A 27,411-nucleotide genomic window follows, 5' to 3' on the forward strand; every position below is an offset into this window, starting at 1 on the left:
AGTCTCACTTAACAGTCACAATCAAATTATAAATAATGGACAATAGACAAACAGTAAGAACTTTAGATAATACAACCACAACATGAAACTGGAAGACCAAAAGAGAATTAACCTAAGTAATATATATCAGAAATTGACCCCACAGCATTATACTAATACAGTCACAGTGAGACAGAAAATAACAACATGAAACTCCATAACTATTATATGACAAAGAAATAGGGCGAGAAAAATGACGGAGTAGCGATATGATTAAAAGAACAAATTTAAACTAATTGATGACTTGGATGAATTTCTAGCAATAAAATAAATACAACTTGTAGGGGAATTATCGAGATATTAAAGTCGTCAGCACTCAGGATGGAAGAAACTCTAATGTGGTTTTCTTGTATAATATATATATATAAGTTATATGATAGACAGTCTGGTGCTGGAAGTGCCGTGTGGTGAGGGCTGCTTGGTAGAGACGTGCGGTGAGTAGCTTGTTGAAGGGTAGATGTGCAGGAGCTTCGTTAGAAGATGTTGCCTGTTGCTGGCCTCCTGGTTGAATGAATGCTGGACAGCTAGGAGCTTGCTGGAGGGTGTTGCGTGTTCAGGAAGATGGGGCCAGAATGAGAGTTGGTTGGTGAGGAAGCTCAGAAGGACGTGCTCGCTGGCGGGAGCGAGGACCGCCAGGCAGGCGAGGGAGATGCGAGGGCAGCCAGGCAGCGGCGGAGGAGGAGGTGTTTGCTAGTTCAAGAAGAATGGTCTGGCTGGATCTCAAGGGAGAGGAAGCTTATACATGCAGCAGCCGCTATGAAGTCATGGTGGGAAAAACCGAAGTAGCCGGTGAATAGTTTCGTTGCTAAGATACGGTAACATCTGGTTGGTTGCTGAAGGCGGCACATTGGAATGTGATGCAGGTGGTGGGCTGCTGCGTGGTTGGTTTGTAGAGACATCACTACAAACTCAAGGAGCTTCGCCCCGCCGCCATGGCATGTATGCACCTGGCCAAGCTGGTCCTCCCTCTGACATTCTCACCAACTGAAGTTTACATCACGTTGTAACTGACGCTGTTATTTTCAGCACCAAGCTGCACCGTACATCCAATATAAATATGTATACCCCACAAATGGTCACTCCGAAGGTCACCATTCAGTATGTTATGTTTGGGTTCTCACCAGGATGGATGGAGAAAGGAAACTCACACACGTGCTCTCTGTATGCTGCCACATATTGTATTGATGTACAATGCAACTTGGTGGCTAAAAGGAGGTGCAGCTATTATGTTGATGTAATTTAGGATTAAAATAAGCATTTATAAGACATGAGGTTACAATATATGAAAGTGTTCATGTGGGAACCATAAGAAACTGGGGAAGGCACCGAGTGAAGCGGCGGGTCGTATGCCTCTGTAACAAAGCGGTTCGTATCATTTCGATGGAGAGCGCAGAAATTGGACAGTGATTAGCATAAGTTCGTCAAGATCGTCTTAGTGAGGTGGAAAGCGTAAATCGATGTAGGACTTTTCATGCTAGACACGATTGTATTTTGAAAACTCACTTCCACCGAGTTGGAGGTACAACCAGGGTCACAGGCCTATAAATCTCACACAATCACTGCCATGATGACAAAGCTTTTATTTTATTTTATTTTTAGGGTGTTGTGGTCACGGCTGTGATAAAGGCCAACCAGGAGTGTGTAGCACTGTGCCTTCAGTTAACCAGTTCATAGTTGGGCTACCAGAATGCAGAAGAGACTATAAATAACTTAAAGTGAATACATGTTGGCAATCGAGCTTTTGGTATGACAACTGCCACTATTCATGTCATAGGTGCCATAGAGACTTTAAATTTTATTTTGTTTGTGTGCTTTCTCAAACACTGAAACTGTGTTTATAATACACCATCTACAGGGAGATACAGTGCACGAGTCGCAGAGACGACAGCCTCTATAGGCAACAGAGAGCAGCTAAGCACTTTTTTCTCTCTCTCTTTATTTTTTGAAATAGGTGTAGATTTATACACAGTCTGCACCCCACAAATGTCAACAACAACCATGAGTTTGATATGTGATTACTACAGGGGAGACGTCGGATATGGAGGTGATACAGGCCTAACTAATGCAACGTTTAGGAAGGCTAACTGCCGTAAAGCATGATGGTTGCTGGTATTGCTCACGTATAGCCGGCGTGAATGAAGCGATTATAACCATAAGGGAAACGAGTTCTAGGACGGAAGAGATGAAGCAGGAGCCCTGCTGGTTAACAAACTGGAGCAAGCGGGGAAAGAGATCCTGCTAAGACTGGAGGAAGTAGCTAATAGGAATGGAGGTAGTTAAGAGGAGCATGCTTGACGTATTAGGAGGGCTACGGAGGACGGAGTAATGCAGAAATCAGTACAGGTCTCTACAGCAGAGATTGGGACTCTGAAAAAGTGTGTCGAAGAAATGAAAATTAATGCACCACTGTTAGGGGAGAGGAGGAACACCAGGAACGGCTCCAGCGCAGGAACAATGTAATAGTTTTTGAGTCCCAGAGGAGCCAGGCAGAGAACTGTGATAAGGAACACACGACAAGGTGCTGTTTCCAAAATATTTGCATTGTAGAGGTTCTGAAGATTCCAAATCAGATGTGAGGAGATCGGGACAAATGCAGATGGCTGGGCCTCGCCCCTCAGGATCACACTAGGAGGAGGAGGGAGAATGGCAGTTATTCGGCAGCAGGCAAAAATTTAGCAAGGAGCGAGGCATTTCGGGATGTATTTATTCACCCAGACCGCACGGGCAATGCAGAGGAATAGCACAAGAAGCTCCTGCAGGACTTGAAGGCAGAAGAGGAGGAGCTGAGGAGGAACGTAAGTAGGTGCACATGGGCCGGGCACTCAGGGGGAGGGTAGGAAACAAGTGCGCGACACAGGGCCAGGGGGGCAGCAGTGCACCCTCCACTCCACTCAACTCCCCACCCCTGGGAGGCGGCACCAGCCCAGCCTACTGGACACAGAGGGAAACGAGCCGTGTAAAATAATGACATTTTAACTACAATTCTGCAAAACAGTGTACTTAGCAAATGCTGCAGCTCTGAGAATGTGGGTGGAGCGGGTTTATTTACTAAGAGCAGAGACGTTATCAGAGAACAAATTCTGCTTGAATGTCATGTACACTAATACTGACACGTTCCCTTGGATAAGAGAGGGAGTCTTGAAACACTACCAAGAGCACACCAAACGATATTGTAGGAGTTGCAGAACTGTTGTACAAGAACAGGAGAATCAACCCAGAGGAATGAGTCCAGTATTGCTGGATATGACTCATTTACGAACCTAACTCAAGAATCCTGCAGGAGGGGTGTGGTTATCTACGCCAGGCAAGACTCAGGAGCCAGCCAGGCGAGGTACAGGAGAGAGGATGTTTTTGAAGAGTCCAAGTGGTAAAAATTAAATTAAAGGAGGGTCTTACTTATCGTCGGTGTATCTACAGATCCCCAAACTGTGGCCTCCACTAAATCAACAAAGGAACTTAAGAACCTTACAAAACAATGCGGCGATGCTCAACCCCAGCCACCTCCTTATCATGGGGGGACTTTAACCATGGCGACATTGACTGGAGAACGAGTCCACCTCGAATGACTTGAATAATCCTGCTACTTCTTTTGTAGAAACCTGAGGAGATAATTTGTTCCAAATACGGAGAGACCCGATGACATTACAGAGGAGCAGCAAACACCCGAAGCTACTTGACCTCATCATAACAAACGAGGAGGGTATGGTGGCTAAACTCGAACACCTGCCCCAGTTGGCACTTAGCCAATGTAGAAGAAAAGTTGGTTGGTCTGATTTAATCTTGTTACTCTGTTCGAAGATAAGGCCAGGCCAAGGCGCAAATATTACAAGCGGAACCATAATGGGATGAGGGAAGAGATGAGGTATCAACTGGCCTGACTTATTAAGGTAATAAGAACGCAGACACTACGCTGAATATCATAACTAGTAAATGACCTATCGATCGATAAATATATACCCAAGACCAAACCCAGTGCTTCAGGAGATGAGGATCCTTGGCCATTATGAACGATGCGGCGGTCGGGATAAAATTAAGAAGAAAACCCAGAAATTCAAGACGGGGTTGGGCCAAACGATGAGCAAGACAGGAGGATGTATGCAAGAGCCAGAAACCAAGCAAAAAGATAGGAGCGTAGAGGCTGAAAAGGAGTTCCAGAGGCTGGTTGCACGCGAGGGTCAAGTCAAACTCAAAGGCGTTTTACCGCTATGCAAAAGTCGAAATTGAAAAACATGAGTAGGAGACCAGACCTGAGTTTAAAGATGCAGTAGTTACGCAGATTCTGACCAGGGGATAAAGCTGAGGCATTGAACAGCCTTTTTCCCAGTGTTCACAAGAGGATGCAACTAACCTTCCTGCGTTTGAGGACAGACGGTTCGACACAGCACTGACCCACATTGTGTTCGGCAGAAGAGGTATTAGAAATAAACTGTCCAGGCTAAAGGTCCACAAGAGTCCCGACCTGACATGGTGCATCCTAGGAGTGCTAAGAGAGCTGTGCAAACGAGCTTGCTGAGCCCCCTGAAGATTCTGTTTCGTAAAATGCCTGATGAACAAAATGGCGATAGTCACTCCACGAACAACTATAGACCGTGAGCCTGATCAGCATATGTAGCATTGAGAGTATTATCAGAGATGCCGCGATGGAACATCTACTACGAAACAACCTTGTAAAAGATTAACACGGTTTTATGCCGGGGCGCTCTGCTTAACACAATTGCTCAAGGTATTGCTGATATTTGGACCCATATTCCAGAACGGGTGGTAATTATCGACAATATTTACCTAGATTTTGCTAAGGCTTTCGACAGTGCAATTCTACGAAAGGCTGAAAATCAAACCGAAGGTACGGAATTCGGGGAAATGTCCTAGCGTGGATAGAAGACTTTCTACATGACCGCAAGCAGTGTGTGGTAATTAATGGCACGAACGTCATCCGTACCTGTACAAGTGGGCACCGCAGGGTAGTGTATTACCCGCTGTTGTTTGTTTGTTCTATAAATGACATGCCTGACGTTGTAATAATTCTCCATACAAATGTTTGCTGATGATGGTGTTATTTCGGGAAATTAAGAACCAAGTGGACTGTGAAGAGCCGCAGAAGGACCCTGTGGGCTCCAGGAATGGTTTAAATAAAATGGCTGCTGGAGATTCAATGTCACGAAGGTAAGAGGACGTACCTGGGGCGTACTAACAGTAAGGAAGTATCATATGTCCTAACTGGATGAAGAAATGAGCGGAGACTGTGGAGAAGGACTAGGTGTATGTTGACAACGAGCTGGAAGTTCTCGGGCCATTGTGAGAAGAAGGTAAATCAGGCAACAACTATTGGGTCTTATAAGAAGCTGTCGTTCAGATATCTAGACGGTCTGTCCTCGTGACGATCTACAGGAGGAAGTGCCACTTATCTGGAGTACTTCGTCACCCCATCTGGTCCTGGAGATATGCTAGGGACTGCTGCTGGTTGAAAATGTTCAAAGGAGGGATGCCACCAACCGGTGCCTGTATCGGGCACCTCAGCTACTCCGAGAGATTGAGCGCCTGAACTTGCCTAGCTTATACTAAGGTGACGGGCAAGGGGGGGACCTAGTTGAGGTGTATAAGCATCTCAAGGGCACCACCAGTTGGAGTGTCCTTACTTGAGCTGGCGGACGCTCGCCCTAATAAGGGGTCATAGCTCAAGATTGAAGAAGCCAAGTCCAGAAAAACCGTGAGGGCAAACTTTCGAGTGAGGGTTATAAACTCGAACAATCTAACAGAGAGTGTTGTGGATGGCACTGAGTGTGAGTTTTTTCAAGACAAGACTTGACCAACACTGGAGTGGGTTCAGGTACATTCAGGAGCCGGTGCATGCCCAGTATTTGCCAACAGTGCGTGACAGAGACGTGACCGATCGCCCGGGCGGCTAGCGAGCCGATCTTTTGGTGAAGAATATAAATGAAAAGAGACATGACCGATCGCCCAAGCGGCTAACAAGCCGATCAGTGGCGAAGAAGATAAAAGTAAAAGTAAAGATTGGAAACTGTAGGCCTAAACAGAGAGGAGCCGGGTGGGGGTGAGGGGGGCATCGGCCTTCAGTATCCTTCGCTCTCTCATCAAACTCAGGTCAGTGAACTTCATCGGGCTGTATTCAGCCCTAAAAAAAAGAGACTTATAAAGCAGTTATTACAGTTTAAAACTTTGCTTGGTGTATAAAGTGAAATAGTGATGTATTGGGGTGGGTGATAACGGCCCATCAGGCATTATTTTTTAGTATCCTTCGCTCTCTCATCAAACACAGGTCCCCGCGCGCTCTGACCTCACCAGCACGGCAGCCATTACGGAGTGAGCGTCCCACCATGTGAGATGACTACTCCCAGCTATGCTATTCCACTGTGAACCTGTGGATTCCCGGCATACCCCCACAAATGAGTAGGAATACATAATGAAATACGTGAGAAACTCCGCGGGCGTCACTTGGAGCGATCTATAATACCAGGCGTAGAAACGGTATTGGTATGTCTCTTGGTGAAACCCTCGTCTCTACCCACCGAGGGGAGGGCAGTATGCAAACGAGGTGCCTGATATGTGTATCTAGAAATTACAAGGAGTCCCATACTGGCAGGTGTGGAGTGTAACAGGTGTGGTGAGCTGGTGCTACTATGTATGATAACCTAAGGGGCTATATTCCATACAGGTGGAGCACTCTGACGTGTTGAGTGTTATTGTAAGAAGAAATGACCGAGGTAAGGAGGTCACTCATTGTTATGCAATAAGTGTGTGGATGACACGCAACTAATGTAAGACTTCTGTTGTCGAGCAGGTCAACCAGAATCATCGTTGTTCTTCTGAGGAAGGCCAACTCACTTGTATCTTAACGGAATGCAGTATGTTTTATAAGGAATAAATTAGTTAAGACATGTTATGGTTTCACTCTTCTTTCCCCTTATCGATCTGGTCAATGAAAAACCTAACCCAATGCCTAGTCCACTCTGGCCGCTACCTAACGAGCTACATACTGCCCAGAGGGGGTCTGGTGGCAGCAACCTTTAAAATTAAGACTATAGTTAAGTTATCCCCCCTTAGAATTAGTGACCCCAGAATCTGGCAGTATACAGTACTCCAACACACAGTACTATAACACACACTTTACTCCAACACACAGTACTCAATACACAGAACTACAACACACAGTACTCCAACACACAGTACTACAACACACAGTACTCCAACACACAGTACTCAATACACAGTTCTACAACACACAGTACTCCAACACACAGTACTCCAACACACAGTACTCAATACACAGTACTACAACACACAGTACTCCAACACACAGTACTACAACACACACTTTACTCCAACACACAGTACTACAACACACAGTACTACAACACACAGTACTACAACACAGTACTCCAACACACAGTACTCCGACACACACATTACTCCAACACAGTACTCCGACACACACATTACTCCAACACACAAAGACAAAGGCAAATGACAAATGGCGTAAAGAAACTTGCCCATAATTTCATCCTGCCCGGGGATCGAACCCAGGCCCACTCACTTGTGAGGCGAACATGCTGACCATTACACCACAGGTCGCCACAACAATACTGCTACTACTACTTTGCTGTCACTCGGAATTGAGTATCGCGATGATCCAGCTATGCTACAATGATATGAGTTATTAAGGATGTCGCCTTCGTTGGTGAGCTCTAAGGTGAGGTGACTTTTACCATTCGTTAGGTGACTGTAAAGTAGCTGCTTTGGCAGTCTACTGTCGCCCATGCTGGTAACATGGCCAGTCCAGCATAATTTTTCAAGGATAATGGTAGCCTCGATGCTCCTACAGTTGGTGTCAGTGAGAATACTGGCATTTGTTCCCTTGTCTTCCTAGCGAACTCAGAGGATGGAACGTAGACTACGTTGGTGAAAGTTATAAAGTGCCTTGAAGTGCCTCCTGTATGTGACCCATGTCTTGCTGCCATACAGCAGGATGGAGAGGACCACTGCTTGATACACGTGCAACTTTGTAGATAATTTTAGCTCCCTACAGCTGAAGACATGGGTGCGGAGTCTGCCAAAGACTTCAGATGCACATCTGATCCGATGTTGAATTTCATCGATGTACTCGGTGGTGGACAGGTGGGAACCAAGGTAGTGGGAGTGGGTAACATTAGAGAGAGTAGTGCCATTAAGCTGGATGGATGGTGGAGGTGTGGTTGAACCAAGGGCAGGTTGAAAGAGAATCTGAGTCTATGTGCATTCACCTAAAGGCCGAACTGTGTTTACGTTTCTGCTAGGTGTTCAGGATCTCCTGTAGGTCACTTTCAGTTTGAACGAGGGTGAGGTCATCTGCTTACTGAAGTTCAGTGATGGAAGCTGCCGACACCTTTGTTCCTGCCTGGAGTCGTCCTATGTTGAAAAGTCCCTGGATGTCCACCCTGCCGGCTAAATTGGCACTGGCATGAGTAAGGAAAGCAGCCAAGAAAATGGAAAAGAGAGACTGTGCCTGTACACATCTTTGTTTTATCCCAGTTTGGATGGGGAAGATTTCACACTGGGTGCAATTGTACAGAACACTGCTATTCATGCGATCATGGAGTTGCCTCACAATGTCAATGAATTTTGGTGGGCAGCCAAAACGGACTGGTCCACCAGAGGGGTTCCCTGTTGACGAGTCGAAGGCCTTAGTAAGGTGAATGAAGGCCCTGTACAAGTCACAACGCTGTTCTCTGCGCTTTTCCTGTATCTGGCAGGCAGCAAATATCATGTCAGTGTTACCACGTGATGGTCTAACCTCTAAAGCCACATTGAGATTTGGGGAGGAAGTTTTCTGCCTCAGGAAGAAGTCTGTTTAGGAGGACTTGCAAGATAATCTTGCCAGCTACAGACAACAGTCTGACCAGTCTCCCTTGTTCTTATAAATATTGACGATCGAGACATCTTTAAGATTTTGGGAGATTTCCTCCTTCTCTCATATATTCTCCAGGAGAGAGTGGAGACGGCTGGTAAGCAGAGGTCTCCCTGCTTTATACACCTCGGCTGGGATTCCATCAGGCCCTGTGGCTTTGTTATTTTTCTTCTGCTTGATGGCAGTACTGTAGCTACCTCATTCAGGGATGGAGGATAGCTGAGGTGGTTCAGTTCTGGGTGCTACGGAACCTGCTGGGTAGTCAGAACATCCACATTAGTGTTACGGTTGAGCAGCGAATGGTGGTGCTCTTTCCAGCACTGACGTATGCCTTCTTCATCTTTAATTTGGGAGTTACCATCTGAAGATCGGAGGGGGGCCACCCCATGAGTAGATGAGCCATCTATTGTTTTAGCGGAAATTGAAAAATTGAATCTGCAAATTTTTGCGTTTCATACGTTATATTTTTTCACCATTCCTTCATTAGTTTTCAAAGTTTGCGCTGGGCTCCTGCTTTCTTCTCGTGGAAGGTATCAGCTTTGGTCCAAGACTTAGGGTTGCTCTGCCAGTCAGTGAGAGCAGCACGTTTACTAGTGACGAGTACTTCGATTTCCAGGTTGTTTTCATCAAACCAATCTTGGTGTTCCTTTTGATCTGACCGAGGGTCTCGTTGCAGGATTTTGTGATGACAGCTTTGATGGGACTCCATTCGGCAATCGAATTTTGCTTGTTTGTTGTTGGATTGTTTATCAGCACATAGATGAACTGCTCTCTGAAAGCATGTGCTACAGCTGGATCCTCCAGTCGCTTGGTGTTAAAATCTCTTCTGGAGGTTTGTTGTCTTCGTCGTTTTGGGGACGTGAAGGGAGAGTTTGGCTCTGACGCGCCGATGATCAGTGTCGCAGTGGTCTCAGCCACGCGTGGGTCGGGTGATGAAGATATCTTGGCAATCTCTTTCTCTGACAATGATGTAGTCAATGAGATGCCAATGTTTGGATCGTGGTGTACTGCGCACATCATTGTCATTCCTAAAAACCCCCTTTAATTCATATTACACTATAAAACATTCAAATCCACCATCCTTGTAGAATCTCAGAAAACGGGAAACATTGATAAAGGATAACTCACCTACTCAATGTTACTGAATCATGTGTTGTATTGTACCCAGGTACGGTTATATAATATTAATTGTATGTATTCATAGTATTAAGGAGAACTCAGGGTATCCATAAGATGATTGGGAAAGTCCAGTTGAGCCGGACTAGTGTACTGTAGGACTAAGTGTGGATCATGGTTTGAAGGTCATACTATTTACGTCTGTGAACGTGTAGCGAACATAACTTCCACAAATATCATATGAAAAAACATGAGAACATTGATCTGGAAAAAGGATAAATGTACCAGAACTATGTGAGGTGTTGGAAGTGACCCAGAAACTATACTTGAAAGGAAAAATCAGTGTGAACTTAATACACCTCGTATCCTCGCGTGACGTATACCCACGACAGGTACAGTGATCAAAGAATCTTATGTCTGTGTTCAAATAGTGCAATGTGTGAGAGGAGGATCCCTAATTACAGTTTTAAGTGAAGTGGATATACCCACGCCATGAACATTCGGCTTTTGTTTTAAGGGAGCGTCCTTTGTACCCGCCTCGAGTGTGCCGCGTTGATATTATTACCCAATGAATTTACCCACGAACTAGCAAACCAGAACTTTACCTTAGTGTGTAATTTAGGATAAAAATATGTGTTTATAAGGCATGAGGTTACAATATACAGGAAAGTGTTCATGTGAGAACTGTAAGAAATATAAGTAAAAATTAAAGTTTGGAAACTGTAGGCCTACGAGACGATGAGCGGCGGGGCACTGCCCTCAGTGTCCTCTGTTCTACCGGCACCTCAGGTCAGTTGACCCTCGTCTGGGAGTCAGGGCTCACTAATGGCTGCTTTTTCGATGTTATACCAAGACAGCTCTTGTGCAAGAAGGGCAGTTTTTCTTTCAGAATGCTCATTCGTGCAAGTATCCAGGAGGGTCCTCACTTTCCATGCAGCGACCATAAGACGTTGTAAAGTTTGTTTTTGCTTTGATCTGTGATTATGGTTATGTTTTCGGGGGCATTAAGATGACCTTTCTAGGTGCGATTGTCCAGTCAGGTTGTTTTTTTAGGCAGGCTATGTTTAGGGCACCTTTTCTAGCCCCCTCCCCGTGTGGGATGAGCAGAGTGGGTTCTGGAAAGGGCTGCTCAGTTGCACAGACTGAACTGTATTGCACTACTGCATCAATCCCAGTGCATTAACGACCATTTTATCTATGTCACCCATGTGCAGAGTTGTGAATAGAGACTGACCACAGGCAACCCCACCTCCCTCAACCACAGGCCTTCCCTCCTCCCTCTCTTCCTCACTCCCCTCCTTACCCTCATTCTGTATACGAAAGAAAGACTAAAGAAAAGAACCAGAGAAATGCAGAGAAGTAAGAAATGATAATGGTACATAATAGAAAATAAAGCCAAACAATACCATTTTTTTTTAGGTAAACCTAGGATAGGATTTTTTTTAAATAACAAATAATGCTCTTTATTTACAGTTTGTTTTAAATTATTCTCATTGTCATCCCTATATATGTTACAAAGAATCTGCATAATCATGGGATACACGAAATCCTTAGAATATGTATTACCGGCGTGCATTTCTGCAGTAGCTTTGGCCTTGTTACCGAAGTTGGCGATTCCCACGACAGGAGGACTAACCTCCTGAGGAACCATAAATATTCTCACAGACTTCATCCTCTTGATTTTTAAAGAATTTGAATGAGGTTTAGAAGATGAGGTAACATTGCTCACTTCCTCTGTTGAATCACTTATTTACTGTTATGCGCTGGATATGATATCCTCTCCACACATTACATTTTTTAGTTGGACACAAGTTCCGGTTGTAATAAAATCCATATTACACGGCCTTTCCTTTTCCATGACTATATTTCACAATCTATATACCATGTTGCTTACTAAATTACAACTCTATAAGGTCCTTCAAAGACAAGTTGAAGTTATTCAGAAGGATCCTGCTTGGCTTCTGGGGGTAACCTAACCTAACCTTATTTGAATGTCTTGTAGTGTACTGTATATGGCCAGCTGTCAAATTCCCTTTGTATGGGCTCACATACGTACGTACATGTAGATATTTCACACTCAGGATTGAGGTAGATTAAAAACAAACAATGCATTTTCTGTATATATATTGTATGTACAGTGCAGTGCTAGAGAGTTGCTGGTTGGTGAGGAGCTTGTTTGGAGGTCTTGCCGGTTCAGGAACGTAGGGTAGAATGGACTTCAATGGCAAGACAGAGAGTTTATATACTCGGCCACCGGAAGTAAAACCGGATGCAAGCGTCGCAGGGTGGCCCCCCGAGAAACTCGCCGGTTTGCTGAATCCTGTCGCATTGGAATGCGGCTAGGGTTGTCAGTTGTAGGGGAGAGTATCCACTACAGTCTCACCTGGCAATTCCGTCTAAACCTATCTAGCACTACGACTTTGTATTTCTTTGACAAGGAAAAATAAAGTTTGCCATTACTGCAATTTGTTCAGACAAACATTCGGATATTGTCAAAAGGTGTCGAAAAAGTATCCCCTCGACTGTAGGTTAATTATGCACTGATAGGCTCTGATAATGATAACATTACATAATACTTTATAGAAATGATTGTTTGCATGCTATATTTTCTTTTGTGATCTTTAGCAAATTTGATCAACAAAAGATGCAGGTTGAAATCGTCAAATTTCTTGCTTTAAATATTTTTCTGGTATTCCTTTTTCTGGTAGATAACTTTCTACATTTATGCTTCTCATATTATGACTTACTGAAATAAAATATTCAATGTGTTACAGTGATCTCAAATATTTAGAGGTAGGGGAGAAGAAGAGTGACATGGATTACACAAATATCGTCAACGACTCCATCAATGACTCCGTCAACACCGCCGCTATCTGCAGCAGCCTTCAACCCACCACTGCCAGCCTCAACCCCCCATTTGACAGACCGAACTCCCCGGACTTTGTGGACAATACAGACGTCCCTCCCTTAGAGTAGATCATCACATCCTCTCCAAAGTAAGATGCTCTCCGACTGATAAAGATTCACGAAATAACTATATTACTTCGAATAAACTAATTATAAATACTGAGTGCAATTAATATATGAAAAATTTTTGGAACACCCATCCCAACCTGTATTGTATTGTAAGGCAAAGACCAGTAGCCTACTTGTCGATATAAACTTTAAGATCAGATATTTAATGACGTAAGTAGCACAGACATTCAAGCTGATCACCACTATCGAAGTTTAGAAGGACATACTTGTTTCAGTTTAGCCATCTATCCCTTCAACGGTACACAAGACTTTCCTCTATTATTTTCAGATTCTATTCACAGATTACCATTAATTTATGTGGGTGTATTGTTCTTGGTTAAACAAAGGACTTTTTAATATTTTGTGAAAGATCAAAGTCAAGATCACTTCTGATAACTGAAATTATAATTACTACTTATCGTGAAATTTGACTGACGCATTGCTCATGGGATGAATTTTATTTTTTTTATTGTGGGTTCAAAGGTCAGAGCCATTATTTCTGGTGTTAACTGAAGAGTGCAGGATAATAATTAGCCATCAATTTACAATTCTAAAGATAAAGTGTTCCAGGGAAGAACTCACATATACTTTAATTCTAAAACCCTTAAGTCACGAGTAACAAAACATCTTATCAGAGAACTTCTTCTTACAGGCAGCGGCGGCTTAAGGGCTGTGCGAGCGCTGTACAAAATGAGGACAATGGCACTGGGCATCCCAAATCTATTTTTTATGTAGAAATACTATTTCTGTAACACTGAAGAAATTCTGTGAATATTTATAGATATTTTTTTTTTCTTTCTTCAAAATCACACTTTATTTTTAAATAGTATTTAATGCTTAATGAGATTTAATATGTTTCGTTAATGCATATGTGCATATGCATGTGCCCTTCCTGAAATAGTAGAATCTTAGAATAGCATTTGCAAATTTAATTTCAAAAGTGCTTTGGTGGTTTATGTTTGCTTACACGGTGCAAGCAAGCATGGATGAACGCAGAGTTTTTTTTTATTATCTTCAGCTTTGAGAATGACCTTTCTCCTGAGGCTATTGTAATCGGCAGTGAGAAAATCCACAAAATGTCACACAAATTGGGATGGATGTAATTTAAATGGCTTTGATATAGATACTACTGTAAAACAGACATTGCAGTTGGCTGTTGCAGTTGGCTTCCTGAGCACAGAGCCATAAAGCTCCTGATTTCTGTAAGGATTTCATCAGCAATTATGTTCCCCGAAAGTCTTGTGCAGCATCTTTATACATCTCCAAATCTTCTGGTGTCGTTGATTTCAGTGAAAAAATGTTACAAACAAAACCATACTTGGTTTTTGTTCAAACCTTTCCTCTAGTTCAGCTACAGCATCATGTACAAGAACAGTAAAGTAATTTATTTTGAATGCATCTTTTCCCCCTCTGATGGGTTCATCTGCCCCTTCATATATGAAAAGCAGCTTCCTTTTCATCGTTCGTTTTTCAGGAAACACTGCCTCTATTGGCTCATCAAATGCCAGTTGTATATCTGAAGCAACCTTTATGGCCTCCTCAAAGGATTTTTTGTGCTTTTCAGTAATGCTACTGTCTAGTGCAGTGGTTTCCAAACCCATGGTCGCGACCCAAATGAGGGTCACGGGACGGTCTCGAAAAAAAGGCAAAATTATGAATTTTTACAATGTTATAATTGGATCACGTCACTGGCACAATATGAAGAATTATTGAAATGCTAACTAAAGTAGAATAGATGTGGATAATAAAGTATCCATATACAGTGATCCCTCGGTTAACGAGCTCCTAGGTTAACGAATTACCTTCCATAAGATTATTAATTTCGGTTAACGAGCAATCCCTCGATTAACGAATTTCTTACGAGCGCCCCTCCACATGTTTTTGCTTGCGTTTGGCGATCCACCAGCTGTAGTATTAGTCCGCCAATACAGTAATCTGTTCTACGGCTTAAATTCCTTACTATTTTAGTCAATATCAAGAAGTTTGTACTGTTCAATAATTTTAAAAGTTTTATATTAAATTTTTTAGCCATTTTAACAATTATTGAACATAATTGAAGTATAGGAAGCTAGTTTTTTGCGCGCCAAACAGCCTGTTAACACACCATACAGACGTCAGTCTTTGTGTCTTTTCAGTGGAGGTAACATCTTGCTTCAGACTCTCTTGAACATAAACGCTTTTTTTCTGTGTTTCCAAGCAAATTATTGGTCATTTTGAAATTTATTTTACATATTGACAATATATAATGCAGTGCAGTGTTGATTTAAAGAAAATAATCTTGAATTACACCAAGAGAGCTAAAATTTTATGGGTGAAATGGCAGCATGGGGTGACTTCTCTTCCACCCCAATGCCTTCTCTTCTCCCTTCTCCTCCACCCCCATTCTAATTCCCATCATCATCATCATCCAGGAGCCTTCTACATACACACCTCAAAGTAAGTGTACTTTACTACCTTTTTTGTTGACTTTAGGCAATTTTCGGTGAGCTGGAACCAATTCCCCAAAAACCCATTGAAACAATAGTTTCGGTTAACAAATTGTGCTCGTTAACCTAGGGACCACTGTACGTACACTTAAAATGTTCGAGTACGTTTACGTCCAACACTTGTGTGCCAAGGAAGAAATGGACAGGTATTTTCCAGAAAACGTTGACCTCGAAAAGCATAGCTGAATCAGGAATGTGCGCAATGTGAACGTCAGTGAAATTGGATAAGATATTCCAGGATTTCAAGAAGATCTTATTGACCTTTAGGAAAATCAAGTGCAGAAGCTTAACGCTTTGAAATCCTCCAGTATTCGAAATTTTGGATCCAACTCAAGGATAAGCTCATTCTGACTCAGGAGGCTGAAAAGGCTCTTCTCCCCTTTCCAACAATATATCTCTGTGAACAAAGATTTTCAGGTCTTGTTACGATCAAGACTAAAGCGAAGAACCGCGTGGATCCTCAGCCTGACTTGCACTGTGCTCTATCTATCAACATAAAATCAAACTTAGAGGAGCTTACCTACGAAATAAAGCACTATCATGGTAACCAGAGAAAATCCTTGATTTTTCTCTTATCAAACTTTGTAATTAACCCTCCATTACAGTCACTGGTGTTAAAAACCCATAGCTAATTTCTTTTTATTCTTAATTTATAACACTTGTGTAGTTACCGGGGTAGCTCCTACAATAGCCGATTTTTAAGTATCTTGTTTCATTCAAGGAGATTTTTAATGAAATTGAAGCATATGAGCAGACGTAAATAAGCGTTATTTTTCGAGTTTGGGTTATTTGACACCCAACCACCTTGATGGTGTTTTGTTTTTAGTGCAAGAGTGCTTGCTTTTTTTATGCTAAGAAGTGTTATATAGTATTTTTCTCTCATTTCTATGTTAGTTTGCTATTATAATAAATTAGGTTACATATCCTTTTCATTTGTTTTATTAAAAAAGCTACTGAAATTTATTTTTATAATTATTAAAATTTATCACCATACAGTACAATCAAAATTCAAATGAGCAAGCTCCAAGAATAAAGCAGCATCACGTTAGCCACGAAAAAAATCTGGTTTGTCAGATAGGTTCCCGAATTGTGTTATAAAATCTTATTTTCATGAAAATTGGTGTTTTTCATTTCATCGAATTAAAAACTTATTGAAATTCATTGTGTTAGTCACTTAAATTAACTAAATAAAACTATATGAATAAACACAACATATCAAATGATCGGTAATTAACACTACATGTACCCACATTTAGGGTCGCCAGGCCAGGAGAAGATTGTATTTAGGGTCGCGACCCAAAAAGTTTGGGAACCACTGGTCTAGTGGTATGTCAATTCTGTGCATTAACTTGCTAACTTTATTAATTGGTTCAGAATATTGTACCAGATGACAGTGCTAACAAGGAATTGGAAAGAATGCACTTCTTTATTACAAGCTTCGGGCGTCAGAAAATGTTTGGGCATCCTGGTTTGCTTGGTTAAGGATTACTTTCTGTAGTGCATGAAATTTAACTCTCCCACCTGGTATCTGAAAGCCTTTTAACGACTTGAAATATGACACATAACGTTGTTATATATGTGTATGTTTATATGCTGCCTTTATTGATTATATATACATTATATATTATGTTACTTCTTACCAAAGTTAGAATGTGTTTAGGCCTGTATAATCACGAATGTGTTAGGCACATGGTACACAACAATAACGAATAAATGCTCTGAGCAAGACTGAGCATGTATGTGGCTTCTCATTCTCCCATTAATTCGTGTAGATACTACACTGGCGACGAGATTGGGATTCACAAAGTGTTGGTGAAGTCCTTGAAGAGAGGATAGTGACCACTGAAGGGAAGGCTACTCTGACCCTGGAGAATTTGAGTGAAGAGAGCAACCATGGCTGGCGTCAGTGGATACATGGGACGAGTGGGGGAGTATGATGCAAACAAGGAGAGCTTCACATCATATTGTGAGAGAATGGACTTCTTCCTGGCAAATGAATTAACGGAAGACGGTGGTGATGCTCAAAAGAAGAAGCCCCTTCAAGAGAAAAGGAAATCAATCTTTTTGACAGAGGTAGGAGCTAATGTTCATTCTACTCTGGTCAATCTGCTTGCTCCAGACAAACCCAAACACTTCTCACTGATTCAGATTACCAAGATTCTGAAGCAACATTTTGATCCTGCTCCACTTGAGATTGCTGAAAGTTACAAATTTGGCACCAGAGATAGAGGGAAAGATGAACCAGTACCTGATTATATAGTAACTTTGAAGAAGTTATCCATTCACTGTAACTTTGGACAGTTCTTGAACCGAGCTCGAAGTGACAGGTTTGTGATAGGTCTGAATTATGAAAAAATACAAAATAAGTTAATGAACACCACTAACTTAACTTTTGAAAATGCATGTCAGATAGTTACAATTACATAGCATGGAATTAACAGAGAAAAAACACCAGAGAATTTGTTCCCAATGCCGGTAGTGAAACAGTTGGCAGTAGTGGCTCAGTGTGTAAAGTAACTGTAGCTAAAAGGAAAAATTATGCCACAAAACAAGGAACACATGCTGATTTAAAATGTAAGAGATGCCTAGGGAAACTGAAAGATGTTACAATTGTCAGCGTATTTGGACATATTGCTCCTACCTGTGAAAAAGAAATTACAGCCCCTGCCAGAAGTGATAAAGGTAGAGTATATGTCGTTGAAGGTGATGAAAAGGAAATGAAAAACAGTACTCATGAGTGTTAGTGAACCTGATAATGATGAGAGTGCCCATGTGTTTATTATTTACACCAGTCATGAAGAGAAAGTTAAACATAGGTATAATGTGGACTTGTGCATTAATTACTCAACTGTAACCATGGAGGTGGATACTGCAGCTGATTTCTCCATAATGAGTAGAGATATGCATGAGAAGCTATTTGTGTATGTGCCTTTAGAAGACTCAGGTGTTAAGTTGCGAACCTATACTGGAGAGATTTTGAACACAGAAGGTAAATTAGAGTGTGAGGTAAAGTACAAAAATCAGAATTTAAAGTTGCCATTAATTATAGCTAGTTATGTGAATAGACCAACTTTGTTCGGTAAGAACTGGTTGTGTGAACTTGAGATGGACTGGAAGGAGATATTTAGTGTTAGGATGTGTAACAGTGTTCCAGGTCTTGAGAAATTGCTTGAAAAATACAAGATTTTATTTGTTAAGGGACAGGATGGTATAAAGGGTTATGAAGCTCATATCACCATTGACAAAGATGTTACACCCATATATGCTAAGTCCAGACCTGTTCCTTATGCAATGAAAGGTGAGGTTGAGAAGGAATTAGACAGACTTGTGAGTGAGGGAATTGTGAAAACCGCCAAGAGCAATTGGGCTGCTCCTATAGTAATTGTACCTAAAGCAGATAAATCTGTTAAAACTATGTGGTGATTATAAAGTTACCATTAATCAAGCTGTTGAGGAAGAGCAATATCCCTTACCCACGTCTCAAGATTTGTTTGCTACACTAACAGGTGGAACCATTTTCACCAAGTTAGACTTGTCCCAAGCATATGCTCAGGTCTGTGTTGATGCTGAAAGTCAGCAGTACCTTACCATCAACACTCATAAAGGATTGTATAAGTTCAATAGGTTGCCTTATGGTGTTAAAAGTGCACTAGTTATTTCAGTGCATCATGGACAAAATTCTTGTGGGTCTTCCAAATGTGTTATGTTTTCAGGATGATGTCCTTATTGTTGACAGTGACATCCAAAATCATGTCAAAACTAGCCATAGTAATCGAAAGATTGTTGGCACACAATGTCAGGCTCAACAAGAGCAAATGTTCATTCCTAATGAAAGAAGTAACTTATCTTGGCTACAAAGTGAATGCAGAAGGGCTGAGACCTGTAGAAGATAAAGTAAGAGCCATAGTAAATTTATCCGCTCCAAAAAATGTCAGTGAATTGAAAGCTTTCCTGGGTATTATTCAAAGTTCTTGAGTGGACTTTCATCAGTTTTAGCCCCTCTACATGAACTGTTAAAGAAAAGGATTCCATGGAAATAGAACAGTGCAACTCAGAAGTCATTTGGAGATTGTAAAGCAGCTCTGTCTAGTACTGATGTTTTGGTCCACTATGATACCAGTAGAACACTAAACCTTGTTTGTGATGCATCAGGCTATGGATTAGGTGCTGTCATAAGTCACATAATGGATAACAGTGAAGAAAGACCCATTGCATATGCCTCAAGAAATCTTACCCAAAGCGAGAAAAATTATGCACAAATAGAGAAAGAGACTTTGTCTATCATATTTTGAGTAAATATATTTCACCAGTACTTATATGGGAGGAATTTTGTCTTAATAACTGATCACAAGCCTCTCTTGGCAATTTTGGGTCCTAAATTACCTGTTCCTACACTTGCTGCAGCAAGAATGCAGAGATGGTCTTTGATATTGTCGGCATATGACTATGAGATACAGTACAGACGTTCAGAGGATCATTCCAATGCAGATGCTTTGTCCAGGTTGCCATGTAGTGGATCAAATAATGGAGTAGAGCCTAAGGTTTATGCTGTAACCATGTTAGCAGAAGATTTTCCAGTCACCTCCAGAATGATTGCTCATGAATCTAGGAAGAGTCCTGGAATGTACACTAAATGGATGGCCAGAGATTTGTCCATCCTTAGACTTTCAACCGTATCATTTAAGGAGATGTCAATTATCAGTAGAACAGGGATGTGTGTTGTGGGGTATGAGTGTTAATTCCACAGTGTTTTAGAGGGCAAATTTTGAATGAACTGCATTTTGAACATCCAGGTATATGTGCTATGAAAGCATTGGCCAGAAGTTTTGTATGGTGGCCTAAACTGGATGGTGAAATCGAAATGATGGTACGTGAGTGCTCTGTTTATCAGAATGTTAGGAGTATGTTACCCAGCACACTTTTGAAAACCTGGAAATGGCCTACCGGTCCCTTCCAAAGAGTACACATTGACTTCTGTGATAAGGAAACAGACAAATTTCTTGTATTAATTGAAAATCATTCAAAGTGGATTGATGTTAAGCACATGTACAGTACTAATGCTGGTAGCACCATTGATGAATTAAGATTAATATTTGCTGAACATGGAAAAACAGAAGAGATAGTATCTGACAATGGTCCTCCATTCCAATCATTAGAGTTTTAAAACTTCATGAGACTCAACGGTGTAAAGCATGTACTGACCCCACCCTATCATCCTGCCTCTAATGGTGCAGCTGAGAGATCAGTTAGAATTGTAAAGGGAGCACTTTCCAAGCAGGTAATTCAAGGAACTGTAGGAAAATCAATGAAACACAGACTAGCAAATTTCTTACTCAGATACAGAACCACACCACATAGTGTGACAGGATGTACTCCTGCAGAGTTAATGGTGAAGAGACAGTTGAGAACAAGATTAAGTTTAGTTAAGCCAAGTCTGTTTGAAGTTGTAGAGAGGAAACAAGCTCAACAAAAAATGTATCATGATAAGAGTTCCAGTGAAAGAGTGTTCAAGGTAAATGATAGGGTGAGAGTTAGGAACGTGGCTAAAGGTTATGGTACTGTGCATGCAAAGTGGATAACTGGTGTCATTGACGAGGTATGTGGATCTAGGACATATTTAGTGAAATGTGGAAACTCTATGAGATATGTTCATGTGGATCACATCATTCAGGCACATGACGAGATGAATGTAGCACCAGAACATGATGATGATGATGATGAGGTCAATGATGATGTTTCCCAGTATCCACTCACTGTGTCAACTGACTGGAGTGATGATACATCTGTCACTGATAATGCACAGAGTGCATGTGAAACCCCTGTAAAACTTGATGGAGGGAATAGTCCTAGAAGATCAAACAGAGTTAGGAGACCTGTAATGACATTAGACCTCTAATTATCTGAATTGTGAACAGGCCTTTCAAAACTGTTTAGTTAGGAAGTTATATTTGTTGTGTTCTATTCCCTTCTTCCCTGCCATAGGTAATTCTGTAAGTTTTGTTTATTTAGGATTTGTAGCATCCATGCTCTCTTTTGAAAGGGAGAAATAGTGTTATATATGTGTATGTTTATATGCTGCCTTTATTGATTTTATATACATTATATATTATGTTACTTCTTACCAAAGTTAGAATGTGTTTAGGCCTGTGTAATCACGAATGTGTTAGGCACGTGGTACACAACAACAACGAATAAACACTCTGAGTAAGACTGAGCATGTATGCTGCTTCTCATTCTCCCATTAAATCATGTAAGATACTACAAATGTTAGAATTCCCCATCGTTTGGTTGATGCTGCAAAGAGGCTGTATATCCTCTGATGTCTGTGATACAGTCTAATATAATCAAATAATACTTGGAAGATTTTAGCAATCTCTATCAACACGTAAAGAAACACGTAAACAAAGTACCAAGCAACATATGGCAGCTATTCCCCACGTTGTGCAACCATGCCACCAGTGAGCCGTTGTCAAATAATTGTGTTGCAAACTTACGTATAAAAAAAAATACTGTACTAAATGGCTTTAAAAGGCAAGCCATTTCTGATGGACTGACATAAAATCGAACAAAAAAGTCACTCGGAAATTATGAAAAATATCCCAAGTCATGTACACTTTTGTACAGTAACAATGAATGAGTTGACTGTCGGAATTTTTTCGTAAGATGGCAGGCCAATGGGTAAAGAGAACGCATAAATTCACTATGGTAATGGTATTTTTCAATAAATTGGGCCAAAAAGTATCACATTAGGGCTAAAGTTGCTAAAAAGTCACGTGACTGTGAAACGCTCTGTGATTGGTTGTGACGTCACTGGTTGAGGCGAGCCAGCTGTACCGTATATCTCGGCCTACAAGGCGACGGGGTGTATAAGACAACCTCAAAAATTTCCATGTAAAAATTAGGTTTTGAGCTCTATTCGCTGTATAAGACCGGTACCCCAAATGTGACACTTACCATTGGGAGCTTACTGACCCAGTAGTGTTGTTTATACATCCTTGGTTTTTTTAAATAAGGCCAATTCACTTCAAGTAATGGCATCAAATGTTACCGGTTGGTGTAGTGTAAACACTAGTGACGTCACTTAAGCGTCTGTTATTTAACTGGAACTAATTTCGGTGTCAGTAAAATTTTTCCATTTACAGGTACTTGAAATGGATTTACTGATGTATTTGTTTATTTATTTATTTATAATATACTGTAATATATTAAACACACCAAGTATTTTGTTTAATTTATAAGCTTGCTTCACGAGAGACAGTCAGTGGTAGGATTGTTCCCACTGTTTACACCAGCTACCGTATTCTAATCTAATTCATTAGTGTTTCATTAGGATTTGAGTGAAAAAAATTACTGTACATACTTACTACATACATTTATTACACAAATATATATATATATATATATATATATATATATATATATATATATATATATATATATATATATATATATATATATATATATATATATATATATATATATATATATATATATATACAGTATTATATATGTGATATTCAGAAATTTCAGTGTAATTTCAAACGCCGCGCCATTGGCGATACTGAGCTTTCAAGGTCGTCTGAGGGAAGAGAGTGCTCCCTGCACATAGTGAGAGGTTGTGGAACTGGGCCTATATGATATTAAATGTAATTTGCCAAATTAATAACGATGCAATTCATGAAGTTAAGGGACTATTATTGAATTTGAAATTATTATAGATCGTTTATCAGTCTGAATAATGTTTCGGGTGTCCCAAGGAGTTATTAGTTAGGCGGAAAATATGTCATGTAGGCCTAAGCTAACGCCTTGAGAGGACACGGGGCTGGCTAGCTCTCAGTCACGGGGAAGCATTCAGACAACAAGATGTCCCTGCGCGTCCGTCACAGAAATAGTCACGTGGCCTAGTCACCTGTGCTGCGCTCTTGCAGTAAGTCTCATTCGATCTCAGATAGGGGTTAGATAGGGCAGTGATAAAGTTATTAAGAGCTAACAGTGAGTCAATTTCAGGGTTTCCGTCAGAACCCACTTGACTGCGAGAAATTGACTGCGAGAGTGATGACTGCGAGAGATTGACTGCTGTTTGAGACTGCCGTTGAGGATTGATGATTGGCGATTGTCGCCGTTGGAACGATCAGTGCAGGCTTGTCACTGGTTAGCGAGGAGCAAAGGATCTCTTGAGTGAACGAGTGCTCCCGACAACTAAAACGATACGGGGCCAGCATCAGCATTGGGTGATCAGTTCTTACCCCGTGGGTGCACAACACCACACCACGTGTCCTCGGTCAGCTAGAAGTATTACCTACTGGCCATAGTCACCTGTTGGCGTTCTCTCTTCCCGCCCATGGACGCACTGAGAGTACATTGAGGCTATCTGAGTAGATTAATGGTCACACACTGAGACCAGGAGTCTAGGGGATACCTAGAGAAACATTTTATCTCCCTTACTACGGGTGTATGTTGAATTGGGTGGAGCATGGTTCACGGGTATTAGTGGACCCAGTAACATCTCAATAATAGTGACAATATTATTGTGTGTAGTTAGTACAGGTACCATTTTTTCAGTTACTGATATTATCTTGACGTGTGTAGTAATAGTTCTTAATTGATTTTGATAGTATTGTTTTGAATGTTTGTGTCACTAAGTGGAACCAGAGTGATACTGTGATTTAATTCCTTTAATGCATTTAATTTTTCTTTATAATTCCGATCTCAGGTATAACCTTTGTTCCCCAGAGTAGTGTTTAAGTTAGGTTAGGAATTGTGCATCTGTTGGGGTGATATAATTTTGTTGAAAGCCCTTAAGGCCTGTTTCATGTGTGCAAGCAACATTTCTTAATACTTTAAATTTATTGTTGCCTGAGTTTCTAATAATTTCAATATCATGTATAACTTTTATTCCCCAGAGTAGTGTTTTAAGTTCAAGTTAAGAGGTGCGCATATTGGTGTACCATTATTTGATTGTGTTTGTAGTGTTGGAGGGAATATAAGTGTCTAAATTTTACAGTGTGTCTCATTCATCCCAGTCACAGACGCTATCCTTCCACGGGTCACGGACAATTCATTTTGTTTAGTAGATTTAAGTGTTCTTGTGCTGGTTCGGGATTTTTCTCAAAGGGGCGCTTCCACTGCAATTACCATCTAACAATCTTTAATAAACCCCAAGTCAAGTGAGAAATTAAAGTCCAGTAAATTCCGACCGGTTACATATATATATAAAATCAGTACATGACTGCGATTATAAAATATTGTGAATTAGTATATTTTATATATATATATATATATAAAAAATATATATATATATATATATATATATATATATATATATATATATATATATATATATATATATATATATATATATATATATATATATATATATATACAGTATATATATATATAAATCTCATGTTAGGAATAATAATCATCCCATTGCTAGGGAAAAAAGCATAGAAGTATTAAAATCATCTTGTGTCACAGAAACACTTCTGGTTGAAGCTAGTTTCATTAAGGAATTAAAATCAATAAACATTAGTGATGGTCAGTTCAAAACTGAATAAAATGTTACATAAATTTATTTGTCAGTGGCCCAAGGTTAAAAATGCTTAGAAAACCTTTGATCTACATGTAGGATAGTTTTGATAAAATTACACGGGAAAAGGAAAACAACAGAGCACCTTAGCTTTCGTCTTTATTCAAGACATCTTCAGAGGCAACTGGATTACATGGACAGAGAGAGGGTTAAATATACAGGGTGACCTTAAAAACATGAGGTCAGGTCATAATGATGTCATCCACTAATCCCCACACCAACACACACGTAGAGGAGCTTAAGAGAAGGGGGGTGACATGACTAGTCAGGTCAGGTCAAAAATAAGGGACCCACAAAATAACTATCATACATCTAGATCAAAGGTTTTCAAAGCATTTTTAACCTTGGGCCACTGAGAAATAAATTTATGTAACATATTATCAGTTTTGAACTGACCATCACTAAGGTTTATTGATTTTAATTCCTAAATCAAACTAGCTTCAACCAGAAGTTTTTCTGTGACACAAGATGATTTAAATACTTCTAAGCTTTTTTCCCAAGCAATGGGGTGATTATTATTCCTAACATGAACGAACAAGGCATTGCTTTCAGATGCTGTTCTGATATTATACTTAAGGTCACCCTGTATATTTAAGCCTCTCTCTGTCCATGTAATCCAGTTGCCTCTGAAGATGTCTTGAATAAAGACGAAAGCTCAGATGCTCCGTTGTCTCCCTTTTCCCGTGTGATTTTATCAAGATTTATCTTATCCACGTTTTCATTGTGGATTTACATGAGAAATGTAGGATAGTTATTTAGTGGGTCCCTTATTTTTGACCTGACCTGACTAGTCACGTCGCCCCCTTCTCTTAAGCTCCTCTACGTGTGTGTTGGTGTGGGGATTAGTGGATGACATCATTATGACCTGACCTCATGTTTAATAAGGTCACCCTGTATATTTAAGCCTCTCTCTGTCCATGTAATCCAGTTGCCTCTGAAGATGTCTTGAATAAAGACGAAAGCTAAGGTGCTCCGTTGTTTCCCTTTTTCCCGTGTGATTTTATCAAGATATATATATATATATATATATATATATATATATATATATATATATATATATATATATATATACACCTAGACCCCGACTTACGACGGGGTTAGGGACCCAAATCCAGGTCGTAAGTCCGACATGGTTGTAAGTCCGACATAGATAAAAAAAAAATTTTTTTTAATAAAAAATCTACAATGAAATACAGTACAGTAAAAGTAATGAATAATGATGAATTGATACAGTACAGTGAAAGTAATAAATAATAAGGAATGGATACAGTGTGACTGAGCACTTAACCTTTAATGTAGTCAGCTGAATGCACATGGGGCCCCCATAATTTTCTAATTATACATGGAGACTACATTAACTGGAAACGTTTCGGTATAGAAAATGCGTGTCATTTTTTTTATCTATATCTGAGGCGGTCGTAGTCCCGACGGTCGTAAGTCCACGTAGTCGTAAGTCGGGGTCTAGGTGTGTATATATATATATATATATATATATATATATATATATATATATATATATATATATATATATATATATATATATATATATATATATATATATATATATATATATATATATATTTAATATATACTAATTCACAATATTTTATAATTGTATTCATGTACTGAATATTCTATGTAAAAAATCAATTTTAAATGAATTATTTATAGTGCTTGGACACAAAGAAGGCTATAAATAGCTTTCTTATCTCCCCCTACATCTCTTACCCTCTGTCAGAGAGAAGGTCTTCGCAAATAACTTTTGTTTGTTTATTTTCATTGTTTGTCTAATTTATCATGTTGTATCAAAGTAATATTACTAAAAGTTGTGTAGGTAGCAACCAAACAGGGAGATACTACCACCTGGGAAGATATTGGAAGCATAATGTACAGTACTGTCTAATGGTAGACCCTACTTCCATATGGCATCACGAAAATTGTGACCAAGTCTTAGGTTGCTGATCTATCTTTCTGCCTCATTTACACACAATTGCAGAGTTTCAATTGTTTCTCTTACTTTGACAACACAACTTACATACAGTATACTGTTTCTCACCTTTGATCTTTTTCATTTTTGCATTTATTTATGGTTGGTTATTTAAAATAAGGCCAATTCACTTCAAGTATTGGCATCAATTTTTACCGGCCAGTGTACAGTTGTGTAAACACTAGTGACTCACTTAAGCATCTGTTATTTAACTGGAACTAATGTCGGTGTGAGTAAAATTTTTCCATTTACTTGAAATAGATTTACCGATTTATTT

At 40.3% G+C, this 27,411-nt stretch overlaps 1 protein-coding gene across 1 annotated transcript in view; it reads left to right on the plus strand.

Annotated features, from left to right (window-relative positions):
- LOC121867077 (dynein axonemal assembly factor 11-like) overlaps positions 1–14,911 on the plus strand; it is a 157,634-nt gene extending 142,723 nt beyond the window's left edge. The window contains exon 8 of the mRNA XM_042366833.1: positions 12,832–14,911. Within this exon, the coding sequence (XP_042222767.1) occupies positions 12,832–13,033 (202 nt within the window). The 3' untranslated portion in view covers positions 13,034–14,911. The remainder of the gene's footprint in view (positions 1–12,831) is intronic.
- The last annotated feature ends 12,500 nt before the right edge of the window (positions 14,912–27,411 follow it).

Source organism: Homarus americanus, unplaced genomic scaffold, assembly GCF_018991925.1.
Source record: "Homarus americanus isolate GMGI-L3 unplaced genomic scaffold, GMGI_Hamer_2.0 scaffold6317, whole genome shotgun sequence".
Lineage (NCBI taxonomy): Eukaryota > Metazoa > Arthropoda > Malacostraca > Decapoda > Nephropidae > Homarus > Homarus americanus.